Source organism: Giraffa tippelskirchi, chromosome 9 (assembly GCF_054371585.1).
Source record: "Giraffa tippelskirchi isolate mGirTip1 chromosome 9, T2T-mGirTip1v1.2.pri, whole genome shotgun sequence".
Lineage (NCBI taxonomy): Eukaryota > Metazoa > Chordata > Mammalia > Artiodactyla > Giraffidae > Giraffa > Giraffa tippelskirchi.
In genome coordinates, this window is record NC_137283.1 from 57,383,723 (window position 1) to 57,409,124 (window position 25,402).

Consider the following 25,402-nt stretch of genomic DNA (forward strand, 5'->3'; position numbering starts at 1 on the left):
CCTTGCCGCCCTGACTCGGGGGCTTGCAGAAAGCGGAGGGGCTCTGCCCGGTGCCCGCTCCCAGACGCCCCCGGAGGCCTCCCGTCTTCATCGAGAACACTGCCCGCGAGGCTCCAGCCACCGGGTGCTGCTCTGGGCACTGAGGCGAGTGCTGGTCCCAGGAGGCGAGCAAGATGACGGACAGAAGACAGAGCGGCGGGGCTGGCAGCGGCGGCACACGGGGCCGGCGCCTCCCCGCCTGCTCGAGAGGGGCCCAGGGGAACGGGCAGCGAGGCCAGACTGACCTTGAGGGCCGGGATCTCCACGCTGTCGCCGAGGCTGACAGAGCCCGAGAGGATGGTCCCCGTCATCACGGTGCCTTGGCCTTTGATGGAGAAGCAGTGGTCCACGGACATGAGGAATGGCCCCGAGGGGTCCCTCGTCGGGATGGAGATCTGGGACGTCAGGAGCTGGAAAGACAGGCTTGTGCCACCCCAGTGGGTGGGGAGCTGGCGGGCAGTGCGGGGGTTCCCCTTCCCCAGGCCTGGTGGACACAGAGGGACTTCAGCCCCAGGCCTGGCGCCTCTACCGCGGGTCTGCCTCTGGTTCTGCTGGCTCGTCCTGCATGTTCCCGCCCTCAGCCACCCACTGTCTCATGCTCTGAGGGGCTTCAGGGGGCGGTCAGGGCCGACGAGCAAGAAGCAAAGGGACAGGCAGACCGCCTGACTCTTTCTACTTTGCGCCTTTCTGACTTCATTAGAGAAGACACTGTCAAGAGCTGTCTGGTCCCGAATGGTCCAGACTCCTGGTCTTGTGGTAACGACTCTTCTGGAAAAAGACCAGTCTGTGAGCAGGCCTGTCCCAGGATCCGATACCAGTGTGATCTGGAGCTGACGACAAAGTCACCAAAGCTTCACCCAGAAATGGTTTTGCTTAGTCAGCAAACTCGGCCCTGTATAATCACAGAAACGGAGGCCGCGCAGGTGGTCACACCTGACCCAGGTCTGCAGACCCAGGGCAGGTGGACCCCGGAGCCAACCCCGCCGGCCGACCTAGGTCTGAACCCCAGCTCCACCTCCTGCTCACTGTGCGAGCTCAGGCAAGTCACTTAACCTCTCTGAGCCTCAGGCTCTTTCCTGCCAAAATGCGGATCAATACCCGAAGCCTCCCAAGGCTCGTTAATAATCATGTAATTGCGAATGTTCATAATCACGTTTGAGTAGAGCTCCATGTGGCTCCTGGAATGTGATGACCAGCCTCCCCGTCAGAAGTGCTCTGACAGGACCGGGGTGGAGACCCCGGTTCTGCTCCGGTTTAATGCCGTGAGGAAGGGCAGGGAGGTGGAGCCCCGTGTGGATGAGGCCGACGTACCTCAATGAGCTCCGGGATGCCCTGCGGAGCTTCCGTTTCGGGGGCGTCCGGTCCCCCAGGCTTGGCCGCAACGGGTATGACAGGCGCACCCCGGAACCTGGAACAGAGACACACCCGCCAAGGTCACCGAGCACGTCTGGGGCCGCCCGAAGGACCAAGTGTGATGGAGGCCTCTGCGCCCGCCCTGCCGGAGGGACTGCGAGGCGGCTGTCACACTCCCGCCCGGCAGACCCGATGCAGAGGCCCGAAGGAGCACCTCGTGTTGAGCCACAAACGTTAAAGGGGGGCCCCTGGGTTTAACCTCCTTGCTGAACCGTCCTGAGGAGGTGCAGTGAGGCCCAGGCCCCGGCCCTGAGTAAGGACCCCCTGGGGGAAGACCCCTGGGCCCTGCCCAGCCTCCTGCAGGGACTCAGGACTCGCCCCGCAGGCCCAGACCACAGCCTCGGGCCTCCCAAGCCCTGCCTCTTTAAGCAAAGACTCCCACTGAGTAGACATTGACCTCTCCACCGGAAAACAAACAAACAGAAAAATACAAAACACAGTAAAGAGAAAACATTCAACTTGTAATCCCATCATTGTGGTATGCTTCTTCCAACCTTGGTCTCTCCACGCATTGCCAAGGAACTACTTTTTGCATATTTTGGTTGCATTAGTCATACAATTTCATATCCTTCTAGCTTATTTGCCATTATATTAGAAAGACTTTTCTGTTGAAAAATAACAACAACAACAACAAGACTTATTTGACTAAGCCAAGAATATGACACAGATGCTCTCACTGAAACCCCAGAAACACAGGAAGGAAGTGTCTACATTTTACAGACACAAAGGAAAGGCTCAGAAGGCAAGCTGGTCTGCTCCGAACCCCGCCGTCAGCGGCAGGGCCAGGCTGCAGGCGGCCACCTCCAGAGCTCGGGCTCGCGACCTGGGCCGCCGCCTCCACCCTTAACAGCTGCACCACCATGAGGCCCGGAATGCACACGCTTTCCCTACGCATGTGACTCATCCAGAACATTTCAGATTTTTCACTGTTACAAATAACACTGAGATAAACATGCTGGTGGATGTGCCTTGATTTGGGGGACATTCATGAGGTGTATGTCAAAGACTCAACAAACTGAAAAACCAGTGAAGTGTGGAGTAAAGACACTCAAAGCGGCTCTTCATAAAAGCACTGGAAACATGATCAGAACCAGCCTTCTCAGAACCCTGAAGATCAGCAGAGGCCCGCAGCCATCTGCGGAAGGTTCAGTCAAGAGAAACAGCCGAATCTCAGCACAAGCCCCTCAGCAAGGGGACCGCTGGGCGCTGTAACTTGCCTCATTCCCACACACCCTCCTCAACCCTGCAGTAGCCTCGAGCACCCGAGTCTCGGTCGGACTGGAAACTAGCGGCCCGACGGCCACTGCGAGCACCAGCGTGTCTGCACCCCATCGAAGCCCCTCCCCAGAGAAACGGCGTCATTTCTCCTATTTGGCGGCTCCCTGGGGAAGCCAGCTCTCAGCCCCAAGTGGGGCGCAGGCTCATCTCTCGGCCCAAAGTGGGCGCAGGCCTCGGAGACTGTCCCACGCGCGCACCTCAGCCCGCACTCCGCCAGCCCCGGGCCCAGGGCCGCAGACGGGGGAAGGCAGGTGCTGAGAATTCCAGCGACGAACCATAAAGCTTTCGGAAATTCAATTATTGTTTATCCAAACCCTTTTGGGCAATGCACTATAACAGAACGCAGCAGCGTGCTGGTCTGGTCTGGCCTGGTCCCAGGCTCCCGAGGACCTGGCCTGCTGCTTTGCTGAGCACGCCATGTGTCCTGGCTGTTGGCTCCTGGGGGAAAGGCGGCCCCCTGCCCAGTTCAGACCTAGGCTGCTGTCTGGGCTCTAGGGGCACAGGGGTGCTGGCCAGACACGGCAGGAAGAACCCGGAGCGCAGCCCCTCCGCCCAGCAGCGTGGGGGGGTGGGGAGCTGGCCCCAAGTGTGCCTCCTCTTCCCAGGCGCCCCACCCCCACCCCTGCCACTGCGGCTCCTCACGATGTGAGCCGGGCCCAGACCTGCTGACTGTGCATGCAGGCTGACTTTCGTCAACACACAAGACCCACCTCAGATCAGCTAAAATCACACACACGGGTATCTGTGTGTGTGTGTGATGCACATAAAAATGTACACAAAGGGAATCTGAGCTTTAGGTTTGGAATAGCAAAATGAAAAGTAATGGTATTAAAAAATATGAGTGATACTTATGATTCCTTACTTTGCTCACAAGTCAAGCCAGACACAAAGCTGGGGGTTACTGTGAACAGCTGGCTCCGAGGGAAATCCCCAGCCCAGGGCTGAGCACATAGTAGGTGCTCCTTACGTTACAGCTAGTTACGAAGCCCCTTGACGTCCGGGCCCCACACCCAGGGCTCCCTGATGATAAACACGCTGAGGCCAGACGTATCAGCTCGCACTCCACAGAGGAAGAAACACGGAGGCCGGGAGAGGAAGTCAGTGCTGGAGACCACGTCAGCTGCAAGCAGGTGTGCAGCTCGCGCCGTGCAGGGGGCCGCCGGGTCCAGGGGCTTGTCACCCCCCAGGCCCAGGGAAGGGGCGCTGTAAGCAGACAGCTTGGTTAGAACAGAAATAGGAGGAAACCAGAGGGGGTCTGGGAGAAAGAGTCCCCAGGATGCTGTCAGACGACAACCTCGGTGGAGAAACAAACAGAACAGCCTAGAACACGGAGCAGCGTCAGATGATAACAGCCACCTCAGAGTGTGTACGTGTGTGGGAGGCTGACGGGCCCACGGGAAAAGGCACTGTGGTTCCATGTGTTGGGAAGATACGGGTACATTGTTACCTTCTATTTTTATTTCTGTTAACAATGATAAATGCTTATGCAAGAGTAATTTTAAATGCCTTCAGAGATAAAGAAATCACAAAGAGAAATAATCAAAGAGCTTGACTACATAAAAATTAGAAACTTCTGCACGTAAAAAAAAAACAAAATGGAAAAACAACAAATGTTAAAGACTTACTTAATAGGAAAGGTGACAGGCAAAGGGTTAATTAATGACAGCCTTATTGATATTAAACACTCCTGAAAATCAAAAAGTAAGCATTAAAACTGCAAGAGGCAAACAGACAAAACATACAGGCACAAGTTAAACACACAGAAATACAACAACTTATATACATAAGAAAAAATTTTCAATCTTACCAGTAATTAAAGAATCACGTATTATTATAACAAGAGTGAAACAACATTCTATCTTAACGTTTTCAAATCTTTTTTTAAATTAGACACTAGAGTTCACCTGTGAGAAACGTCAAAGCACCCAGAGATGCACAAAGGGTTTGGAAGGGCTCCTGCCCTTTGACCTGGTACTCTCTCAAGAGAATAAACTGAAAGCACAGACACAGTTTAATGATGGTCAAAGGTGTTTATCAAGGATTATTTATTTACAAGAAAGAAAACTTACGCCATTCCCAAGGGTCAGCAACAGAGTGACGGTCGCACAAAGAACTGCTCTATAAAATGGTAAGTAACAGAAGCACAAGTCAGGAATGTACACACCTCATGACCACAGCTGTGCGCTTCAAGGGGGAGACTGAATTCAGCCGAGTTGCACGGTATGAGGTCAACACACAAAAATCACTGTGTTTTTATATACTAGCCAGAACAATCCGAAATGGAAATGAAGACAGCAATTCCATTTATAACAGCATCTAAAAGAATGAAATACTTAGGAATAAAGCTAACCAAGGACATGAAAGGCTTGTATACCAAAAACAACAAAACTTGGATACAAGAAATTTGTAAACATCTAAATAAAGAGAAAGACATTCGTGTCAATGAACTGGAAGACTTACTCCTGTTAAGGCGTCCATTCTACCTAAAACCATCTGCAGATTCGATGCAGTCCCTATTATAATTCCAACCACCATTCTGTGCTGAAATGGAAAAGGAAATCCTCAAATTCAGATGGGAATTGCAAGGAGACCCCAAAGTCAAAACAGTCTTGAAACAGAAGCAGAAAGTTGAAGTGCTCAGCTTCCTGATGCAAGCTTTCCACAAAAGGGCAGGGACTAAGGCAGTGCAGTGCTGGCCAGGACAGACAGGGACCTCTGGAGCCCACACATAAAAGGATAAAAGGGAGACATATGCTGCTGGGAACACTGGACATCTGCAAACGAATGGAGGTGAGCCTTTGATGTGGACCATATATAAAAGATAACCAACAACGGAGGAAAGACCTATACTTAAGAACTAACACAATAAAATCCTCAGACAAAAGAAAATTGGGGAAAATCTTTGTGACATTGAATGTGGCAACAATGTCATGGATATGACACTAGAAACACAGGCGAAAAAGAAAGAAAGAAATTGGATTTCACCAAATTAAAAATTTTGTGCCTCGAGGAATACTATCAAGAAAGTGAAAGACAGCCTACAGAATGGAAGAAAACATTCACAAGTCTGACGTGGGCTTAGCCTTCAGAATACGTAAAGAACTCCTTCAGCTCAAGAACGAAACACCCGACTAAAGAACGGGCAAAGGGTCCGATGGCCATTTCTCCAAGGAAGACAGACAGCAGCCCACACACACGAAAGAGTCCCCACAGTGGTCACCAGGGAGAGGCGAAGCGAGGCCACGGCGAGGTGCCGCTTCACGCCTCCTAGGAGGGCTCCGAAAGAAAGGGTGCAGAGGAGCTGGAACCCCAGCGCACCGCGTGGGAAACAGCACAGAGGCCAGCAGGGCCCGGGGACAGAGGGGAGCAGTGACTGGTCACAGGGACAGTTTACATGAGGACCAGGAACAAGGGTTGCAGACAGAGGTGACGGGTGCACAGCCCTGTGAAGGCGTTCAACGCCGCAACAGTGCGTGCACAAAGGGATAAAAGCATAAACATCATGCTATGTCTATCTGACTATACTCTCTGAATGTGGAAGACAGGGTGGGGTGATACACAGGGCGGTTAGAAGACAGAAACGGGATAAACCACATCAGCAGCCGCCGCTCTGAGAAATCTTTTCGGGGCTTCACTTTCTCTTGACAACTTTTCTCTATTTCCCAAAGTTTCTTTCAGTTACTTTCTGGATAGGAAAAATTAAGTACCGTGTTTTTACCACTTTCTAGGTTTTGATACATACATAGGTTGGCTGTCCAGATTTCTCATTTCTAGACAGAAAGTTGCTTCACGTTTGAAGCAGCTGTTACAAAGGATCTACCTAACAAGGGACTGTAAGGAAAGGAAAATTGAAAGTGAAAGTCGCTCAGTCATTTCCGACTCCTTGTGACCCCATGGACTGTATAGTCCGTGGAATTCTCCAGGCCAAAATACCAGAGTGGGTAGCCTTTCCCTTCTCCAGTGGATCTTCCCAACCCAGGGATCGACCTGGGGTTTCCTGCATTGCAGGCGGATTCTTTACCAGCTGAGATATCAGAGAAACCAAATGAACAGATGTGAAAGTCGCTCAGTCATGTCCAACTCTTTGCGACCCCACGGACCTCCAGTCCATGGGATTCTCCAGGCCAGAATACTGGAGTGGGTATCCTTGCCCTTCTCCAGGGGATCTTCCCAACCCAGGGATTGAACCCAGGTCTCCCGCATCGCGGGCGTATTCTTTACCAGCAGAGCCACCAGGGAAGCCCTATAGCCGCCGAATAGGGCTGAACGGAGCTCTCAGCTGCACGGAGGTAACAGCTCAGTTCTTCCCATGACAGGGTCGCCCTGGCAGGCGCGCCCCAGCCTCTCCACCCCCAGGCGCCGCGTGAGGAGAGCCGAGGTGTCAGCGGCCCTTCAGAGGCCAGTCTCCTCTGCATGTGCGATGAAGGCTGTGACTGACCTTCACCCAATAAATTAAAATAGGAAGGGTAATTTAAAGGTGTACGTGAGAATTTTCCTTAAATTTACCTAATCTAAATGGCTGGTATTAATTGACCCTTAGTAGCATCCTAAACACTTCCCAGAAGGTCTCGTTTACAGCAAACAATGCGGACACTGTACTGGGCTTTTAGGCAGGAGTCCCAAGGACCTGTCTCCCCTTTCTGACAAGTAAATAAAATGGCAGGGAGATCAAATAACTCACTAAAAAGAAGATATAACTTTTTATCTTCCTTTTTACAGTCTCATATCCACTTCCGCTGGGAATAACAAAGTCTGAATTCTTATGCAACACTTATCTAAATGTGTCGATTTTATCGGATTGATGAATTTTGCTAACAAAAGGCAGCGCTGGGAAATCTTTTATGACACATTTGGCCCATTCTCGGGGCTGAAGCTTTAATTTAACCAACCGGAGAATTCTGAGCGAGAGCTGCAGGTGTTAGAGCCGAAAAAAGCATCATAGAGGGGAAAGCATATCCATCTTTATGACGGGGAGACAAAACCATCTCTACTGTGTGCTCCCCAGGCGGGAGGAGCAGGGGCTGAGGCTCGACGGAGTCGGGGGCCGCGTGGCAGGCGGCGCCCGCGGGTCCGCCCTGATCAGAAGGTGCTGGCCGCGAAGGGGGCCCAAGGACACAGCCGGGCGCGCGGACACCCATGCTCCGTGGGCGTCTTCTGCCCCACGGTGCCCCCACCTCTCCTGCCCCCAGACCCGGAAGAACAGCAGCTGGAGCGGGACAAGGCCGCCTGGCCGCCCTCTCCGCTGTCTGCGGGACCCTCCCCACCACAGCCTGCCTCTCAGTCACTCCCCTGCACAAAATTCAACAACTCCCCACTTCCCACAAGACAGAATCGTAAACCCCTTGGCATGAAATACTCCAGAGGGCCCTGTGATCCAGCCTTTATCCATCACCCCTCCATCCACCTGTCCGTCTGTCCCTCTAACTCCGTAAGCCTCTGTGACAGTCACGTCCAGCCACCACCCAAACCTGCCCCCCTTCCAATAACCAGGTCTCAGCTGAGCAGGCAGTGAGCAGGCAGGGCTGAGTTCTCACCCACAGGGTCTCAGGTCAGGGGAGGCGGGGCTTGTGGCTCTTTCAGGCGGTGTGATCCCCGGACCCTCGTGGGTCGGGAAGCCTCCCTCCCACGCCTCGTCCTCTGGCGCGGGCACTGCGGCCTTCACCCCGGGTGCCAGCCGGCGCCCCGGCACCCTCGTCGCAGACCTACTTGGTGCTCTCCAGGGTCCTCTGCATCTTCTTGGTCATCTTGTCGATCGCTGCCTGTCTCTTCCCTTCGGGCAGGAGGTCGGTCTTGTTCAGCACCACGACCAGCTTCTGGCAGGCGATCTGCCCGATGACGAGGCACTCGGCCGACTGGGTCTGCATCCCCTTGGTCACGTCGATGACCAGCATCATCAGATCGATGATCTGGGCCCCTGGGGGGAAAGAGGATGAGGTCAGAGGGGAAAGGGGCGGCTGACTCTGCAGGTCCAGCAAAACCAGCTGAGGGTCAGGGTGTGGGGGAGCAGGGCGGTGTGAGTGGCGACCGCAGCCCCCAGACGCCGGGTGGGGGGTCACCTGGCCAGGAACGCTGGCCCCCTCCCAGTTCTATAACCAGACTTCCTCATCTCTAAACGAGCAGCCGGGCAGGCTCGCCGGGGGCTCCAGAAGCCCGTGTGCGCAGCGGCCTGGCAGGTGGAGGACCTGCCTGTCCTTTTGCTATGGTCAGTGTTATTTTGTCAGCCCACTGGGGGAAAACCAGAACCTCCACGCAGCCTCAAGTCGCTTCTTCCTGATGCTGGCGCGGAGGGCCTCTAACTTGAGCTTCTTGCCTTCCATATCTCTGCCCTGCCTGCTGTCTGACAGCCCCCCAGCCTCCGTGCTGGGCCTCGGACCCCCGCCACCCTGCGGGGTCTCTGCCCCGGCCCCTGCCCAGCCTCTCCGAGTCCTGGCTCTGAGTTTCCCGTCACTGAGACTCGACTGACAGCCAGACTAGGATTGCAGCCCCCCTGCCTCCCACACCGTCCCAGCCTTCTTTTCCTGCCCTACTTCCCCAGGACACTTAGCGTTCTCCGTCTCGGCAGGCACTGGGCACTGCCTGCGGCTGGCCTGGCCTTCCCGCCCGCTGCCGCCTGCGAGGGTGGGACACGGATGGATACTGTTTCCCCTTTGGGTTGGACTGTCACTCTCTGTTGCCAATTTAAAGAGATGCTGTAAACACTGAGAAGCTATCCTGGGTAGGGAAGGTGCATTCCAGGGCTCTCCCCAAGTCACCTTTGGCTTTTATGAATCTTTCCCTTACATGCAGAAATGTTTCCTTTTTATGTGGAAATGGTCAGTCTTTCCTTTTTTCCCTTTTGTTTCTGGGCTTTGTATGTTACCTAAGTATTTCTACTTTTAAGATTATATGTATTTTTCCCACTTGTTTTCTTCCAGTCCTTTCATAGCTTTAAATGTTTATGTTTCAGAGACTTCACTGGCAGTCTAGCAGTTAAGAATCCATCCTGCAATGCAGGCAACATGGGTTTGGTCCCTAGTCGGGGGACTAAGACCCCACATGCCGCAGAGGCACTGAGTCTGAGTGCCACAAGCAGAGGGCCGCACGCCGCAGCGGAAGGTCTGCCAAGACCTGAAAGACGCAACCGAGACTCGACGCAGCCAAATATGTGTATGTGCACTTACAAGTCTATGCTTCAAACTGACCCATTTGGAATTTATTCTGGTGTAATATGCAAGGTGGAGCCCTGACTTGAGTGTTATCTGGACGGCGACCCATCGTCCCTGAGTCACAGTAACGTGCTCTCTCTCCTTTGCAGACCCGGGCAGTGAGACTCAGGGAGGAGAGGCACACACGGGGGACCCTGCAGCCGGCACCCCTTCCCCGGCGGCCTGCCCCCAGCCCCCCAGGTGCCATGTCGCGAGCCTCCGGCATTTGCTGGCTCCCGGCTCTTCCTTCTCTTGGCAGGGGTCCAGCACCTCTCTTTGTCTGCTGTCTTGTCCTCGCCTGTTTATTTTTTTCTTGTCTCCTACACGGCTGGCTTTGTTGCTCCTCCTGTTCCTCCTCTGCTGACATGGCCCTGTCGTTCTCCCAGGCTCCTCAGGGGGTGGTGAGTGAGCGGCCCCGCGCCCCCAGGGAAGGTGCTCGGCCCGGGTCGTCCTGAGGACGCTGGCAGCTTGCCGCTGCGCCCTGTCCTCTCCCCGTCCCTTCGTCTCCTCGGAGGAGCCTGGCCCACCTGCTTTTCGGGACTCTGCAGGGGCCCAGAGACTCAGGAATGCAGGCCCTGGCCAGCAGGCAGCTGACGATGGAAAGAGTGGACGTTTCAACTCGGACAGCTGCGAGCTTGCACCCTGGTTCTGCTTCTTGCTGTCCTGCACCCGGACCTCTGCCTCCCCTCTGTGAGAAGGGGGTCTCCTCCTCGCGGAGCCGAGCTGAGGGTCAGAGCTGGTGCGCAGCAGCCAGGACTCACAGCACAGACGCCAGGCGGCCCCAGGGTTGCCACAACCGCTGACTCCCAAAGACTCTACCCAACCCTCCTCGGGCTGAGTGTGGGCAGTCCGTGCGGCTGAGCAGTGTCCTTCCCCGGGCCGCTGTCCACAGCTGGCCCCGCGCAGCCCGCCCCCAGCCCAGGGGCCTGTCCCCGGGGCCAGCGGCTGCTCCTGGGCTCCTGCGGGTCCAGCGCATGCCGGGTCTGCCAGATGCAGGGTCAGCTCACCACCGACAGGAGCTGGTCAGACTGCTGTGGTCCCTCGCTCTCCTTGAGAACAGGGAGCTGGGCCTCGCAGCTAAGGCGCCGTGGGCCCCGGGTGACCTGGGGGGACATGGCCAGCCCGGCCCAGGTTTTCCGGCCTGGCAGCTCCCTGCTGGGCAGGATGTGTGTGTGTGTGTGTGTCTGTGTGTGTGTGTCTGTGTGTGTGTGTGTGTCTGTGTGTGTGTGTCTGTGTCTGTGTGTGTGTGTGTCTGTGTCTGTGTGTGTGTGTGCGTGCGTGCAGAGGGGAGCCCCCTTTGCAGGTCAGGTTCAAACAGCCCGGATCTCCTGCCTACCAGGGCACACAATGCTCCAGGCCCCTGCGAAGGGCCTCACGGATGCAGCTCAGAACTGTTCCACGTGGCCCGGACTCCTCTCCCTCGCCCGCCGTGGAAGAACCATCCCAGCAGCGCACGTCCCAGGGTTCCCACGGCCCCTCACGAGGCACCTCCTGCAGCCTCGCTGCTGTCCAGCGATTCACCCGAGGGTCCCCACACACGGAGGTGCTTGCTGTGCTGGGAAACGGTCCTGGTGATGGCAGGATGCCGGCTTCCACCACAGCTTTACACTGTGGACTGTGTGCACCTATACCACTTCTTGAATATTTAATATCACCAGTTATTTTTAAATTCAATATTACTTCTTGTTGAGGATGCCCATAGCTTTTGGTTAAAAATCAGACTTGGGTTAACGATCTGGTTTGCTAAAATGGTCAACATTTTATTTTCAGTTTCTCCTGCTGAAAACTTCCCCCCCGCAACACATTTTCCTCCTTTTTAGTCCCAGAAGGAAAATTTCATCTCACAGATAACTTGTTAAATGCTGATCTTTGTAGGTTTTTCTTTACTTTTATTTCCGAAACAATTAAGATATATAATCTATGGAATTGGAAATGGTAATTTTTAAAAGTACTGAGAAACTTCAGCCCTGTTCTAATTACTCTGCAAACCTTTAAAGGACTCTGCAGTCCGCAGAAGCAGATGGAAAGTGCTGATAGACCGAGAAATATAGAGGGGCACTTGTGAGCTGCGAGTTTGCGACTTGTGTTTCCCACCCACTTGCTCCTTCTGTCCCTGCAGCCTCAGAGTGATTTCCTACCCTGGGTTCATGGGAATTGGAAAAGACACTGTTTGATTCATTCTGTGGAAATACTGGGGATTTAGAGAAAGACAAGACGGGCCAGTTATGTCACTTCCTGTCCCCGGATCAAAGTGTGATGAAGAAACACTGACCGGGGCTGGTGCCGGGCGCGGGTGGCTCCCAGCTCTGACCCGGCTTCCTAGGGGCCCCTCGAGTCACTGTGACCTCGGGACCCCTCAGGAAGCCCTGGGGTCGGCCATGCCAAGGTCCTACTGCGGAGGCGGCGTGCGGCGCCGGAGTGAGGCCGCGGATGAAGCCCGAGCGTCCGGGTCCCGTCTGCACCAGCCCTTCTGGGCCCGACAGTTTCCTCCCCCATCCCGAGGACCCCAGGAGGCACCAGAGGCGGGTGGGCAGGTGGGTGGACAAATTGAGCCTCCCCTCCCAGCCCCCTGGCCACGACAAGGCACTCAGGCAACTCTACACGCCAGCAGGGAGTGGGCCCTCAGCGTCAGGACCGCACTCCCGGCCAACCGAGGGGAGGGTGGGGAGGCTGCCGTCTGCCCGCTCAGCCCACAGAGATGGATTACGCCCTGCCCCAACTCGAGCCTGTGCTGAAGGCTGTGAACACAGGTGAAACCCAGGCCCTGGTCTGTGAGCTGCAGGGCGGGAGGGAGGGTCTGAGCAGAGGAGCAGGAGTCACAGTGGAGGTGGGGGGGGAGACGCCACAGGGCCGGCCTGATTCTAGGGTCCAGTGGAGGCGGGGGTGGGGAGGACCACGGGGCCGCCCTGATTCTAGGGTCCAGTGGAGGCAGGGGGCGGGCTGAGGGGGAGGCAGCTGGACTGGGGCTGGTTCCCGTTCAGAAGGACAGCCCATGTGGCCGACGGGATCTTAAATGGAAACATGAAACGCTCTTTAAGAGAGTCTTTAAGAGTAGATCTTTAAGAGAACTTCTTGAGAGGCAGGGCTGATAATGATGGGGCGCGGAGGGAAGACCTGGAGCTCTTCACTGGCGGTCTGGAGAGCAGGCGAGCCTGCATCAGGGAGGGCGTCCCAGTTACCCGGCGCCCCACCCACGGACACTGCTACTAGTATTGGGCACTTCCGTGTGTTTAAAGTGAGTCCTTTTTTTGGAACTCAAATGCACTTATATTAAACACAACTTTGCTGCTGCTACTGCTAAGTCGCTTCAGTCGTGTCCAACTCTGTGTGATCCCATAGATGGCAGCCCACCAGGCTCCCCTGTCCCTGGGATTCTCCAGGCAAGAACACTGGAGTGAGTTGCCATTTCCTTCTCCAATGCATGAAAGTGAAAAGTGAAAGTGAAGTCGCTCAGTCGTGTCCGACTCTTCGCAACCCCATGGACTGTAGCCCACCAGACTCCTCCATCCATGGGATTTTTCAGGAAAGGGTGCTGGAGTGGGGTGCCATTGCCATGACAGTAAATGCATTAAACTTCCTGTAAGTAGAAATTAACTGGACTTCACTGGTGGTCCAGTGGTTAAGCATCTGCCCTGCAATGCAAGGGACACGTTTGATCTCTGGTCTGGGGCTTCCCTGGTGGCTCAGACGGTAAAGCGTCTGCCTGCAATGCAGGAGACCCGGGTTCAATCCCTGGATCGGGAAGATCTCCTGGAGAAGGAAATGGCAACCCACTCCAGTATTCTTGCCTGGGGAATCCCATGAACGGAGGAGCCTGGTGGGCTGCAGTCCATGGGGTTGCAAAGAGTTGGACACGACTGAGTGACTTCACTTTCTTTCTTTCTGGGAAGATCCCGCATGCAGCAGAGCAACTAAGCGCACATGCCCCAAGTACTGCAGCTCGTGTGACTAGAGCCCACACTCCACAACTAGAGAGACCGCTGCTCGCCGTGGTTAGAGAAAGCCCCAGCGCACTGACAAAGACAGAGAGCCACCACAAGAAAAAAAGCTAACAGAGAAGATAAACGACTAAGCAAAACACGGTCCTGCCCAGGAGTCTGCTGCAACTCGAAGCAACGCTCTGAGCCCCAGGCCTGCTGTGCACAAGGGGGTCGGCAAGAGCGCGTGAAGGACACGCTAGACCTAATCAACTTTCTCCCTACAACAGAACAAGGGCTGGATGACAGTCAGGAAAGGCATGACCTTCACCCTCTCCAGGCAGGGGTGTGAAGCGGGTGCTGGGCTCACACCTTCTCCCTGCCTCCGTCTCCCCAGCCACCCTGGACACCCGGGACAGAGCGAACACAAGGCTCGCGGCGCCCTCCCTGGAGGGCAGCACAGCAAGAGCAGGCAGTCTCCGATTCCTCTGGGCAGCGGGTCGGCCGGCACGCCTGCCCAGATGGAGGGGACGTGGGGGACACGGGCGCGCGGGGTTCCAGAGCCACCGCGCGCCGGCAGTCCCAGCCACACTCGCCTCCCTAAGCGACGGTGCCGTCGTCTACCTGGGGTAATCTTTTTAGCTGACTTTGCACAACAGTGCGACTCCTGTTCAAGAGCAGCGAGAAGGAGCAGAAAATGGAATTTGAAATGTAGAAATAAAATAATTGTGGGCCATGAGCTATAATTTGATTTCATGCTTTACAAGGAAATGAAAGAAGGCTTCCTTAAAATGTGGGGTTTCTGCTCCCCTCCCCTCCCGCCTGTAACCATTTTAGGATTTCCTCTCGCACCGAAGAGAAAATAGGATTGTGGAGAACGCTTGGCTCTCAAGTGTCACTGCCACTCAGGGGCCAGCTCGGTTTAATGTGAACTTCCCATTCTGGGTAAGAGGAAATTCTTCAATTAATAAACCGGGTGTGCGGAGGCCACTCTTTAAGGTTTAATCAATTTCATCTGTACTTAGGATAAAAAGACTGACTATTCTACTTTTTTTTCCTCGTTTTTCCTTCTTTAAAAAAAATAATAAAATGAATGTTTTATTTTAAATTCTTTGAGGTTCGTATCTCCTGTTTCAGGAAATATTGTCTATTTCATGCAGTGAGTATGAAAACTCCCCCCTCCTTTTTGACTTTTGCTAAGACTCTTTTTTCAAAAATAACTAAATTATCCCCTGCCCTCATATACTGTAACAGCTTGGGAGATGACACGAATTATACAGGATTTTGGCAGACACCTCGGAGGGGCGGGGGAGAGAGACAGATCGCCAAATATGGATGGGAGAGCTCCATGTGGACAGCCACTGAGGTGGAAGCGGGAGCACAAGCCTGCAGCGCCCTCGCCACCAGGGACATCTGGGCCGGGCGGCCTCAGCCAGCAGGCGGGGACACATGGCCCACGGGCACCAGACCTCAGGGTGAGCCAGGCCCGCTCCCCGGCAGGACCTGCTGAGCAGCCAGAAACAAAAGGATCTGGGACAGACAACTTCTGAGCCTTCACTGCCTGGGCCCTGGATGCGCAGGGTCCGCTGGGATTTGGGCCCCGCGGTGGAGTCTGCACCTCCACTCCGCTCCCCGTGAAGCAGCGGGCGTGTGCTCATCAGCACGACGGGGAGCAGGCCGCTGAGAGCCGCAAGAGCCCCGACCCAGGTCCTCTCCGCACTCATGCATGCCTGGGGAAATGCTACTTTTAAGTCCGTGTTTTTCACTAAAACTCTGCAATTCCGGGGCCCATCATGGGGACGAGCCTGAAAGCCTCATCACTGCCACACGGCTGCACGGACCATGGGTCTGAACGGGGCTGGTCAGTTGCAGCCAGCAGCTCATCACTGCGAGGGAAACCTGGGGCTCACAGAAGCGGCCTCCGGGGCTCAGTGCACAGTGGGGGCTCATGCAGTGGGTGGGGCACCCAGGCAGGGGGGGCCTGGGGCAGAGCTGGCCCCACCTGGCCCAGGGCCCCTCAGCCTGCCTCCTCCTCAAGTGGCACTGGAGATAATTTCTCCTGAAGACACAGCCTGTGATCCCAAAGAGGAAACGTCCCTGGGTTTCGGGCTGAGCCTTCCCTCCCCGCAGAGGGGAGTGAGGGCAAGGCCTGCAGACACAGGTCACTGGACGTTGGGGGCACACGGGCTCACCCTCAGCGCCCTCCCTGCCTGCCCGGGGAGGCCTGGCCACGGAGCCTCGCTCTCCCACCTGTGAATTGGGCTTACCTGTCACCCACGGGGCCCCGTGCGGACCTCATAGCCCCGGGCCTGGCATGGCGGGTGCTGAACCCATGGTCCCGGCCTCACCGACCCCAGCCCTGGACGAACGCCTGTCCCGAGGTGGGGGCAGTGGGCAAATTCGAAGGCCCGCAGGGCTGGTGGGGGCCTCGACCTGGAGCGAGAGGAGGCCGCGGTCACTCCTGGGGCCACGCTGCAGGGACGGCCACCCTCGGCTCCAGCCCACGTGGCCAGAGAGGAATGTGGGCCTGGAGTTGCCAGATCTTCTGATTTTTCAAAAGAAGCCAAAGATCTGGACCACTATATGAACTGTGCCAATTTTTAAATGTTGACAACCAATTCCAAAAACATGTTTAAACTGTATGGCCCAAACAAAACATGTTTATTGGCCAAAGCCGGCCTGCAGCTCCCAGGGGAGGGAGGTCTCTGGAGGGGGCTGGAGGACGCGGAGCAAACGCCCACTTCTTTGGCCAGTGAATCCTGCTGAGCCCTGGGCCCTCCTGCCCCAGATCTCAGAAGGAAGGCAGGTGCCGGGGAGGGTTCCTCCAGGAGGAACTGGCAGGGCCCCCGTGGTCCCCAGGCGGGCCCCCCAGGGGGCTAGAGTGGGGCTTGAGGCCTCGGGCCTGTGGCCAGACAAACCTCAGCTGAGCCCCGAACTCTCGTGGGCCCCAGGGGCGGCGTCCCCAGGCCCCATGCAGCCTCATGGCCTCCGCTCTCCGGCGAGCGTCCCCCCAGCGTCAGGCAAGGTTCTCACGCTGTCTCAGCGCCCGGGACACGGGCAGCCCGGGGGGGACCCGAGACGACGGCTCTCCCGGGAGAGTGAGGCAGAGCCCTTGGCGGCCCTGGGCCAGAGTGTCCCTGAGGACAGACGCCGTCCGCAGCGAGCCCCGGGCTGGCCTGGTCACAGGAGCCGCACGCCATCCTCGCCGCTGGCGTCCAGCGGGGCCAGGTGCCCCGTCCAGCCCGTGTCCTGCAGGCGGAGGCCCAGAGCAGCCGCGCCCCAGCCAGGATGGAGAGCGGCGGCGGCGGGCACACAGCCCATGGCCCTGGGTCCATGAGCACAGGGCACCCTGAGTGGGTGAGAGTGTGGGATGGTGCAAGCCCCCCAAGGGGCAGAGGGCAGGGTGCTGGGGCTGGTCCCCCTCAGCCTCCCCCACGAGCCCCGGCCGGGCCATCAGCCCTGCGTCCCAGGACCTGGGCACCCGCACTCACCCGGCAACCCTCCCGCCTTGCCCCTTCCCCTGGCGCTGCACGCAGGGGTTGCAGCTCAGACGCCACCACCCCGTCTGGACCAGGCAGCCCTCCCCTGAGGTTCCAGGGGCCCACGATGTCCAGCACAGCCCCATCCTGTGTCCCCCAGGGCCCCCGCAGCCCCCCTCCACTCGGAGCTGGCGGTCAGCAAGCCCCTCTGCAGGGAACACAGATAACTGGGGGGCAGTGAGGCCCTGAGCAGGCCCACCGTGAGCCACGGACGGACTTCTCCCTGGCTTGGGGTGTGACGCCCCCAGGCACACAGAGGGGCCCGTGTGCCAGAAATGGTGAGGAGGAGGAGGAGGGGGCAGGGTGGGCGGCCATGTCCTAGGCAGGAAGGTGGGCAGTAGGCACCAGGCCTGGACCTGCAGAGACCGCGTTCCTCGGGAGAAGAGCCCCGGGACCCCAGTGACGGGAGGAGGGGCCCTCGGGGGGCCAAGTGGGAGACGCGGCTGAGACTCCAGGTCGCAGGTCCCGCCACCCCCTCAGGGAAGGGGCCCACTCCGAGCACCAGGACATCAGGGCCATGTTCTGGGAGTTCTGAGCGGTGGTGCTCGGCGCCATGGCCTCAGACACAGGCAGGCCCTTCCCAGAATGAGGCCCCAGCCACGGTGAGGCCCGAGGCAGGGAAGGTACCGCGGGCACAGGGGCTGGAAGGGTGAGGCCAGCCGGCTGCCCCGGCCGACAAGGTCTGAGCGTGGTCTCAGGAATCTGTTTACTGGGGAAGCAGGAGAAAAAAAAAGAAAGAAAGAGGGGGAAATCTACCATAAAAAGTAAGTAAAATCAGCAGAATTCCTTCATGAAAAGGCTGGAATTAGCATATGGCCTCAGCTGCCAAGTGAGGCCACTGAAGCAAGCAATGAAAATGAGTTCAAGACACAATCAGACGTTTTTCTGGACAGAGTCAGAGGGACCGAGCAGCGGCCGCCCCCCCGGGCCCTCTCCCCGCTGCGCTTCCCTCCCAAGCTGCCCCCGCAGCCTTCACTGGGCCACAATGGGCCCCTCCGCGCTCTGTACCCGGTGCCAGCGTGGCCCACCCCTGCCCTCAAGGAGCTCTCAGTCCAGGGGGGAGACCCACAGACCCACAAGGTCAACGCAGGGAAGGACATCAAAGCAAGATGCCATGTCTGTGCTGAGCAAGCACCGAAGAGGGGAATTTGGCTGCTGGGGAGGGAAGCGGGGCGGGGAGGGACAGGGAGGGGCCAGTCCAGCGAGGACGGGCGGGGCTGCAGGGATGTGTCCTGTGTCTCCCGGACCCTGGGGACGGGCCAGACCTCTCAGAAGGACCGGAGGCGCCGACCGCTGGCTCGGGGACCAGACCCCGCTCTGCCGCAACAACTCGGGATAACTGTTCCCCCTCCCCCTGGAGTGCAACACACAGCCGCCCAGAGGACGGAGACATGTGTCCTCGTGGGGACAGTCCGTCAGGCCCACCGGCCCAAGGGGCTCTGTGCCTCCTTCAGGGAGTCCTGACGGCGGTGAGCAGCACAGGGCCCCTGGGTGCCTCTCTTCAAGGTGGAGTGACTGTTCCCTCCAAAGGGACCACCAACCTCCCGTCTGTGATCACGGCGGGCGGGCTGGCCCCTGGGCCCCGGTCCTGAGCATCTCCCCAGGCCCCGGTCCTGAGCATCTCCTCGTCCCTGGGCTCTGTTCCCGAGCATCTCCCCGCCCCTGGGCCCTGGTCCTGAGCGTCTCCCCGCCCCTGGGCCCTATATCCGCGAGTCAGAGCCCACTCTGACGCCTCTCGCACCCAGGTGGCGAGCCTCTCAGACTCAAGCCGGGAGTGACGGGCCGCACAGCACCCTGCGCACAGCCCGGGGCGGGGAGATGACACCCAGCAGCGTCCCCCAGGGCTCCTCGCAGCCAGACCATCTCGAGGTTGGGGCCCCTGCCATCCCCGCCCCAGGATGAGGTCTTTGAGAACAGACACAGAGAAGGTGCCACCCCCACAGAACCCAGGACAGGGCTGCCAATCACAACGTTACTGTGCAGGACATGAACCTGGACCAGCCGAAGGAAGAGATGCGTGGGCCACACAAGCCCCCGCCTCCCCGATGGGCTCAGGACGCCTCGCCCGCCATCAACCTCTGTACCAGCCAGAAGGCCCTGCGGAGCCCTAGGCCCAGACTTCTGCTGGGGTCTCACTACTTGGGCGTGAGTGATTCAGACCCTGGCCACGAGGCTGGACTCAGTCCGCCTGCCCCTGACCTCAGAGGTCAGGCAGTGAGGCTGCTGTCCCCAGTCACACCGCTGGTCTCTGTCTCCCCCAGTAGGAACTCAGATGCGCTCCAGGGGCCCCACCACGACCACCGGGGTTGTGCCAGGCCAAGACCAGATTCCCTGTTGGACTATAGTAAGGTTGAGCAGGTGCACAAGTCACTGCCCCCCACAGCTGCTGATGAAGCCATCTCCTCTGACCACTGCTCTGAAGAGCAACCAGAGACACAAACAGAAGTCACTTGGAGAGCTCTGTACCTGACGTGCGTGCTCCTCAGGGTGGGGTGGGCAGGGGGGCCGGCAGGACGAGGGGCACCTGGAGCTGCTGAGCGAGCCGTCAGAGCCCATGTGATTCAAGCTCCTCACCAGGGAAGACACCATGTCAGATGCGCGCAGGTGGGGGCTTCCCGGGTGGCCCAGCGGCTGAGACTCTGAGCTCCCAGTGAGGGGGGCCCAGGCTTGATCCCTGCTCAGGGAGTGAGACCCTACGAGCTGCACCTGAGGAGTTCACACGCCGCAACCAAGCACCGCACGGCCACACAAACAAAACTGAAAACAGACGCTCACAGGCGTCGTCTTTAGTGACTAGACTCTCAGCTGCCCCTCATCCTCTCCTCTATTTTGAGAATCAGATTCTCAATATGCATAAATGACCAGGGCGGGGAGAGACTTTTAAAAAAATAACCTGTGAGGAATAAAATCACATACACTCACTCCCAAGAAGCGTTACTAAGCTTCGTGGGCGGCAGTCCGCAGGAGGCGGAGGGGCCGGGCTCTCAGGCCAGGGCGGCGGGCAGAGGCCCTGGGGGACGGTGTGTGCGGCAGACACCACACGCTTCGGGGGGCCCGGACCCCCCAGACCCCCCATGCGGGTACCGAGGGCCCGAGGCGGCGTGTCAGGCGGGCTCACGGAGGTCCATGGGGCGGTGGTGTGTCCAGGGAGTAGCCGGCGGGGCCTGCTGCTCTGCCCCCCATGAGCTCCTTCACAGCAGCCTCCCTGCTTCCCTCTGCGAGCATCTCGGCCCCCTCAGCTGACGGGAGGGGAGAGGGTCCCAGTCTCCTTGGAGGCTGGGAGGCTACAAGGAAGGCCCCGAACCAGAAAGAGCACAGCACGCTGACGCAGACGGCCACCAGCTGGGAGCCGGGGGAGGGGGCTCTGCCCTGCCCTCGAGTGCGCTGCCAGACCCCCGAGGCCCCCGCCGCCCCAGCACCACGCCCAGCAGAACCGGGGAGACGGGAGAAGGATGGAAGGAACAGAACAGACGTAATGAGCCCGGACACGGGCCCTGCGCTCGGCCTGGGAGCCCACCCATCTCCTGTCTAAAAGCAGCCAGAGCAGAAACTGTTCTGAGCTACAGCTGGTGTCTGGGCCGCTTTATCAAGCGCGTGAGACACGGAACTGATTATTTTTCTGGTAACAACGAGAACAGAAAGGCTGAGAGCACGGAGTCTGTCACCAGCTGTTTCCGGAGCGGCTCTCACAGGCCCGTCTGGGCCGGGGCCGGTCGGCATACAGGTCCGCGCGGGCAGCCCGTGGCGGTGGGGCTTTGTGTTTCACTCTCCTCTGGATTTCAGGGCCGTGAGTCACGCAAAGCGTCCTCTTGTGCCCTCAAGGCCACGTGCAGAGAGCCCCGTAAGAGGGACTTGGGATGAGAGAAAGCGCGCGTGCCCTGCGCCCCTGCTGCGGCTCTGCCCCTCCCGGGACGGGACCTGCCCCTGCTCACCCCACTGGCCAGGCTCTGCAGCTGCCCCGAGCCCCAGCGCCTCAGGTGATGTTTATTTTCCTCTTCCTGCGCTGTTTCCCAAAATTGGGACAAGAAAATATACTTCACGACAATTGCAAATACTTTATAACAAAAACTACTATCTACTAAGACGTTAGTGCGAAGATGCTTGGCTATGTTTTACCCGCTGAGAGTCCACCGCAGACGGCTCCCTCGGCCACGCCAGGGACCTGAGGGCCGTCTTCAGGACACTGCCAGCGGGGCAAAGTCTGCCCCTACCCCCGGAAAAGCTTCCAACCTCAGTGCCCAGTCCTGCAGCCCAGCACCAGGCACAGCCAGTGGGACCACTGGGCCCTGCTCTGCCTGTGACCCTGGCTTCTGCAGGCAGCACCAGGGCCCCGGCGAGCGTTCCCGGGAGGTGGGGAGAGCGGGCAGCATGCCAGGGAGGAGAGGTGTGGGGAGACCCCCGTGGAGGCCTGAAGGGGCTGCCTTGGGGGGGCGGGCTCCCCTGGACTGGGGAGGGAGGAAGGCCTGCGCAGACCACCCGCCGCTCCAGCAGGGGCTCAGGACGCCCAGCCTGAGCACAGCCCTGCCATTCGGAGCCGGTTCCCGCCCCGGGCCGCCGGCCTGCCGTGGACACGACACACCGCAGTGCAAGTCAGGCCTGGTGACTGGCCAACCTTTGATGTCCCTCCAGGCCACAACTGGCCAGGTCCTCAGATTTGTTTATTTTTCCTGTATAACTTTTGCAATGTTTCAACTAAACAGACAGTTTTTATCAACAATTCCCAGAGCAAGAAAAATAGCCGAATGCTTGGTTTGTAACGGAAGCCGGTAGGTCTGCGGGGCTGGCGGCCGTGAGAACAGCTCCCGCTCTGAGGGGCTGGAGACCCACACGGGGGCCCCACCTGTGGCCGACTCGGTGACCCCGCACCCTGGCCACTGGCAGCCCAGGGCGCCGCTCTCCTCTGGGACCCTGGTCCCGGCGCAGCCCCCGTACGCGGCAGGAACCCTGGGCCCAGTGCCAGGCAGAGGCTGGACCCGGCTGGCTGCTCGGTCTGTCCTGAATCTTCGGCCAGGGGCGCCAACCGGCAGAAAGGAGCCGCGCTGAGCACCCGGGGCGGCTCCCCAACCGCACAGCAGCAGCGGCAGGAGGCGGGCCTGGATCCAGCTGTGCCTGAACCCGGCCCACAAACCACGCTGGTTCCAAGCAGCCATTTGGGCGGATTTCTGCCCTTCGCAAATGAAGGCTACACACCAGCAGGCTTCACCGATTTTCCTCCCCTCAGCATCCTGCCTTTAACCTTTCAGGGCATTTTCCAAGCAACCCCAGTGCCAGTTTGCATACTCGTCTCACCCAACCTGCCAGGGCCGTGCAGTGCGCATCCCACGGCTCTGAGCTCACAGCCGAGGCCGCCACCGCTGTCACGGCCCTCAGGGCTGCTCCCGATGTCACACAGAGGGGAGGGCCACCTCCTCAGAGCCCAATCCTTCCGGGAAAGGCCCTGCGGCCTCGCTGTGTGTGGTCCCATCCTAAATGTGTCACCTGGATGTCAGCCTGGGAGCCCGCTGGGCAGACACCCAGCCACAGGGAGCGTCCACTGGGCATCCAGGTGCAGGGAAGGGCGGCGGCTCGGGGCTGGAGGCTGTGCAGAGCCGCGCCGCCACCGGGGTCTCACGACCGAACACCCCGCCTTCCAACTCGGTTCTCCCCCCGCCCGACACCACCCCACAGACACTCCGGGGTCACCCGATGGCCGTGGGTCTGTGCTTGGTCACGGTCAGCGGAGAAAACAGTCTCAAAGGAGCTGTCACAGACTGAGGCAGAATTCTCCTTAGATGCCTCATTTGATGCAACTGAGGAAGCTGAAACTTTTCAATTTCATCGTATTTCTAACCAACTTACGTTATATTAGTGATCTGTCATCAAATGATTTTTCTTAGGCCGAAATTTTTCCTTATCAAATCGCAGTGTAATGTTAAGGATGGTCCAGAAATGCAGAGTCAGCAAGGGACCATGACGGGTGTGCAGGCGTGCCCCTCCACACGGCGCCTCCCCCACGCCACGCCCTCCAGACACGCACACATGCGCTGCATGCACACACCTCCCGCCTCACCTGCGGCTCCAGCGAGAGCACAGGGCGAGCTGCATGTCCGCAATCTCAGCGGCCGCGTACGATGGGGACAGGCCAGGAAGACTCTTCTGCTGTTGTGACGGGCTGTGACAAGACTTGGGGTCCGGCGGTGAGCACAGCCCCTGGCAGAAAGGGGGCCTCCCCTTCAGCCCTTCCTCTGGGGCCTGATGAGGATGCGGACAGTGTTCGAGCCTGGTGGCTGGTCACCCATACGGGGACCTCCTGCCTGCCCTGGGGCCCGCGGGGGCCACTAATCCGGGGCCACAGATTCCAGCCAGAGGAAGGACCCGACACCGCCCGGATCCCCGGGCAGCCCCCCAGAACGCCTCACATGGCATGGGCCATGACACCAAGTGCCAGAGGGCTGGCGGAGCTCCAGCCCCTGAAGTCATCAGCGCGCCTCCCACTACAGGGAGGTCCTCCCTACAGACTGTCGTCCCAGCCACGCAGGTGAAGCCAGATCCGCGGGGCGAGACTCAGAGAAAATTGGGTCAAAGGGTAACAAAGCCTCTGGAAGAGCAAGTTTCAGAAAAGTGGACATGTGCTCACGGCCCTCTCTGGAGTTAGTGAGTGTGGGAGAGCTGCAGGCCACTTAATGGTCTAATAAAACGTTTACAGGCCAAGCTTCTCGCAGAAAAAGGCCGCCTGAGACTGGAGCACCCTGTGCCAGGGTCTGAGGCCTTCCATCAGGCAGATTTCACTGCAGTGGCAGGAATGCACCCCTAACGACAGTAAAAATTAACAACAAAGGAGTGTGCAGAGAAGACAAAGATTGCCAGGGTGCACTGTGAACAGCTCGAGTCTGGGGTCACCAGCAGTAACCAAATGATCAGAAGCCAACTGTCCCAGGCCGGGACAGTCTCGAACTTCTCTCATCCCTGAGCACCTCCACGCCACCCTAAGATGCCACGTTCACCCAGTGACCGCAACTGTCCTAACGGGACAACCCTGACCACGCAGGACAAAGGTTCATTCCTCCACAGCTCTACGGCAGTGGCTGTGAGTGAAACCTGCATCCCATTCATTTTTGCACAGTTCTGTGCTGCTGTGGTTTCAGCCCACACTCTTCCCCGACCTGCCCGAGGCATGGCTGGAGAGCTGTAAAAACTCGGCCACCAAGGAGGGCTCACATCAGCGCTCAGAGAGGGGACGTCTTCCTGTGTCCCCCGCCACGGGATTGGAGGCTGGCTCACAGTGGGCGCACAGTAAAGGCAGGATGAACAGGGGAGAGGTGATTAAGCTTTTCAATCCCAAGTCTGCAGACCCCGGTGTGTGAGCTGGTGTGCCAGGGCACACCGTCTGGAGGTACGTGTGGTCCTGAGAGTTTAGACACAGCCTTCATTTCCTTGATGGTTCAGTTCAGTTCAGTTCAGTTCAGTTCAGTCACTCAGTCATGTCCGACTCTTCGTGACCCCATGAACCACAGCACGCCAGGCCTCCCTGTCCATCACCAACTCCCGGAGCTTACTCAAATCCATGTCCATCGAGTCAGTGATGCCATCCAACCACCTCATCCTCTGTCGTCCCCTTCTCCTCCTGCCTTCAGTCTTTCCCAGCATCAAGGTCTTTTCCAATGGTTCTTCGCATCAGGTGGCCAAAGTATTGGAGTTTCAGCTTCAGCATCAGTCCTTCCAATGAATACTCAGGACTGATTTCCTTTAGGATGGACTGGTTGGATCTCCTTGCAGTCCAAGTGACTCTCAAGAGTCTTCTCCAACACCACAGCTCAAAGCATCCATTCTTCAGTGCCCTGATGGTAATGCACTTAATACATTACTTTGATAAAACCAAGACAAAGACTATAACTGCCAGGTGGGTGGCATGTCTATTAAAACGTACTTACCCCTTCGGTCTCTACTTCTAAGACAGAAACTCTCAGAGAATCCACAAGGTGCGGAGAGGTGTGTTCTAGCAGAGCCAGGAGCAGCGTGGACTCCAAGTGCAGAGAGCCTGGTGCCCACGGGC

General features: G+C 58.0%; 1 protein-coding gene across 3 annotated transcripts in view; it reads right to left on the minus strand.

The window, feature by feature from the left end:
- The window catches only part of EEFSEC (eukaryotic elongation factor, selenocysteine-tRNA specific), a 111,764-nt gene that overhangs the window by 57,549 nt on the left and 28,813 nt on the right, over positions 1–25,402 (minus strand). Inside the window, exons 2-4 of one of the 3 annotated variants that reach the window (XM_081526594.1) lie at positions 8,437–8,644; positions 1,351–1,447; positions 285–449 (exon numbers count right to left, since the gene is read on the minus strand). In XM_081526594.1, coding sequence (XP_081382720.1) covers positions 285–449; positions 1,351–1,447; positions 8,437–8,644 — 470 coding nt within the window. Of the gene's footprint in view, positions 1–178; positions 450–1,350; positions 1,448–8,436; positions 8,645–25,402 lie in introns of all 3 variants that reach the window. The other 2 variants (XM_081526593.1, XM_081526595.1) reach the window with 2 other exon arrangements.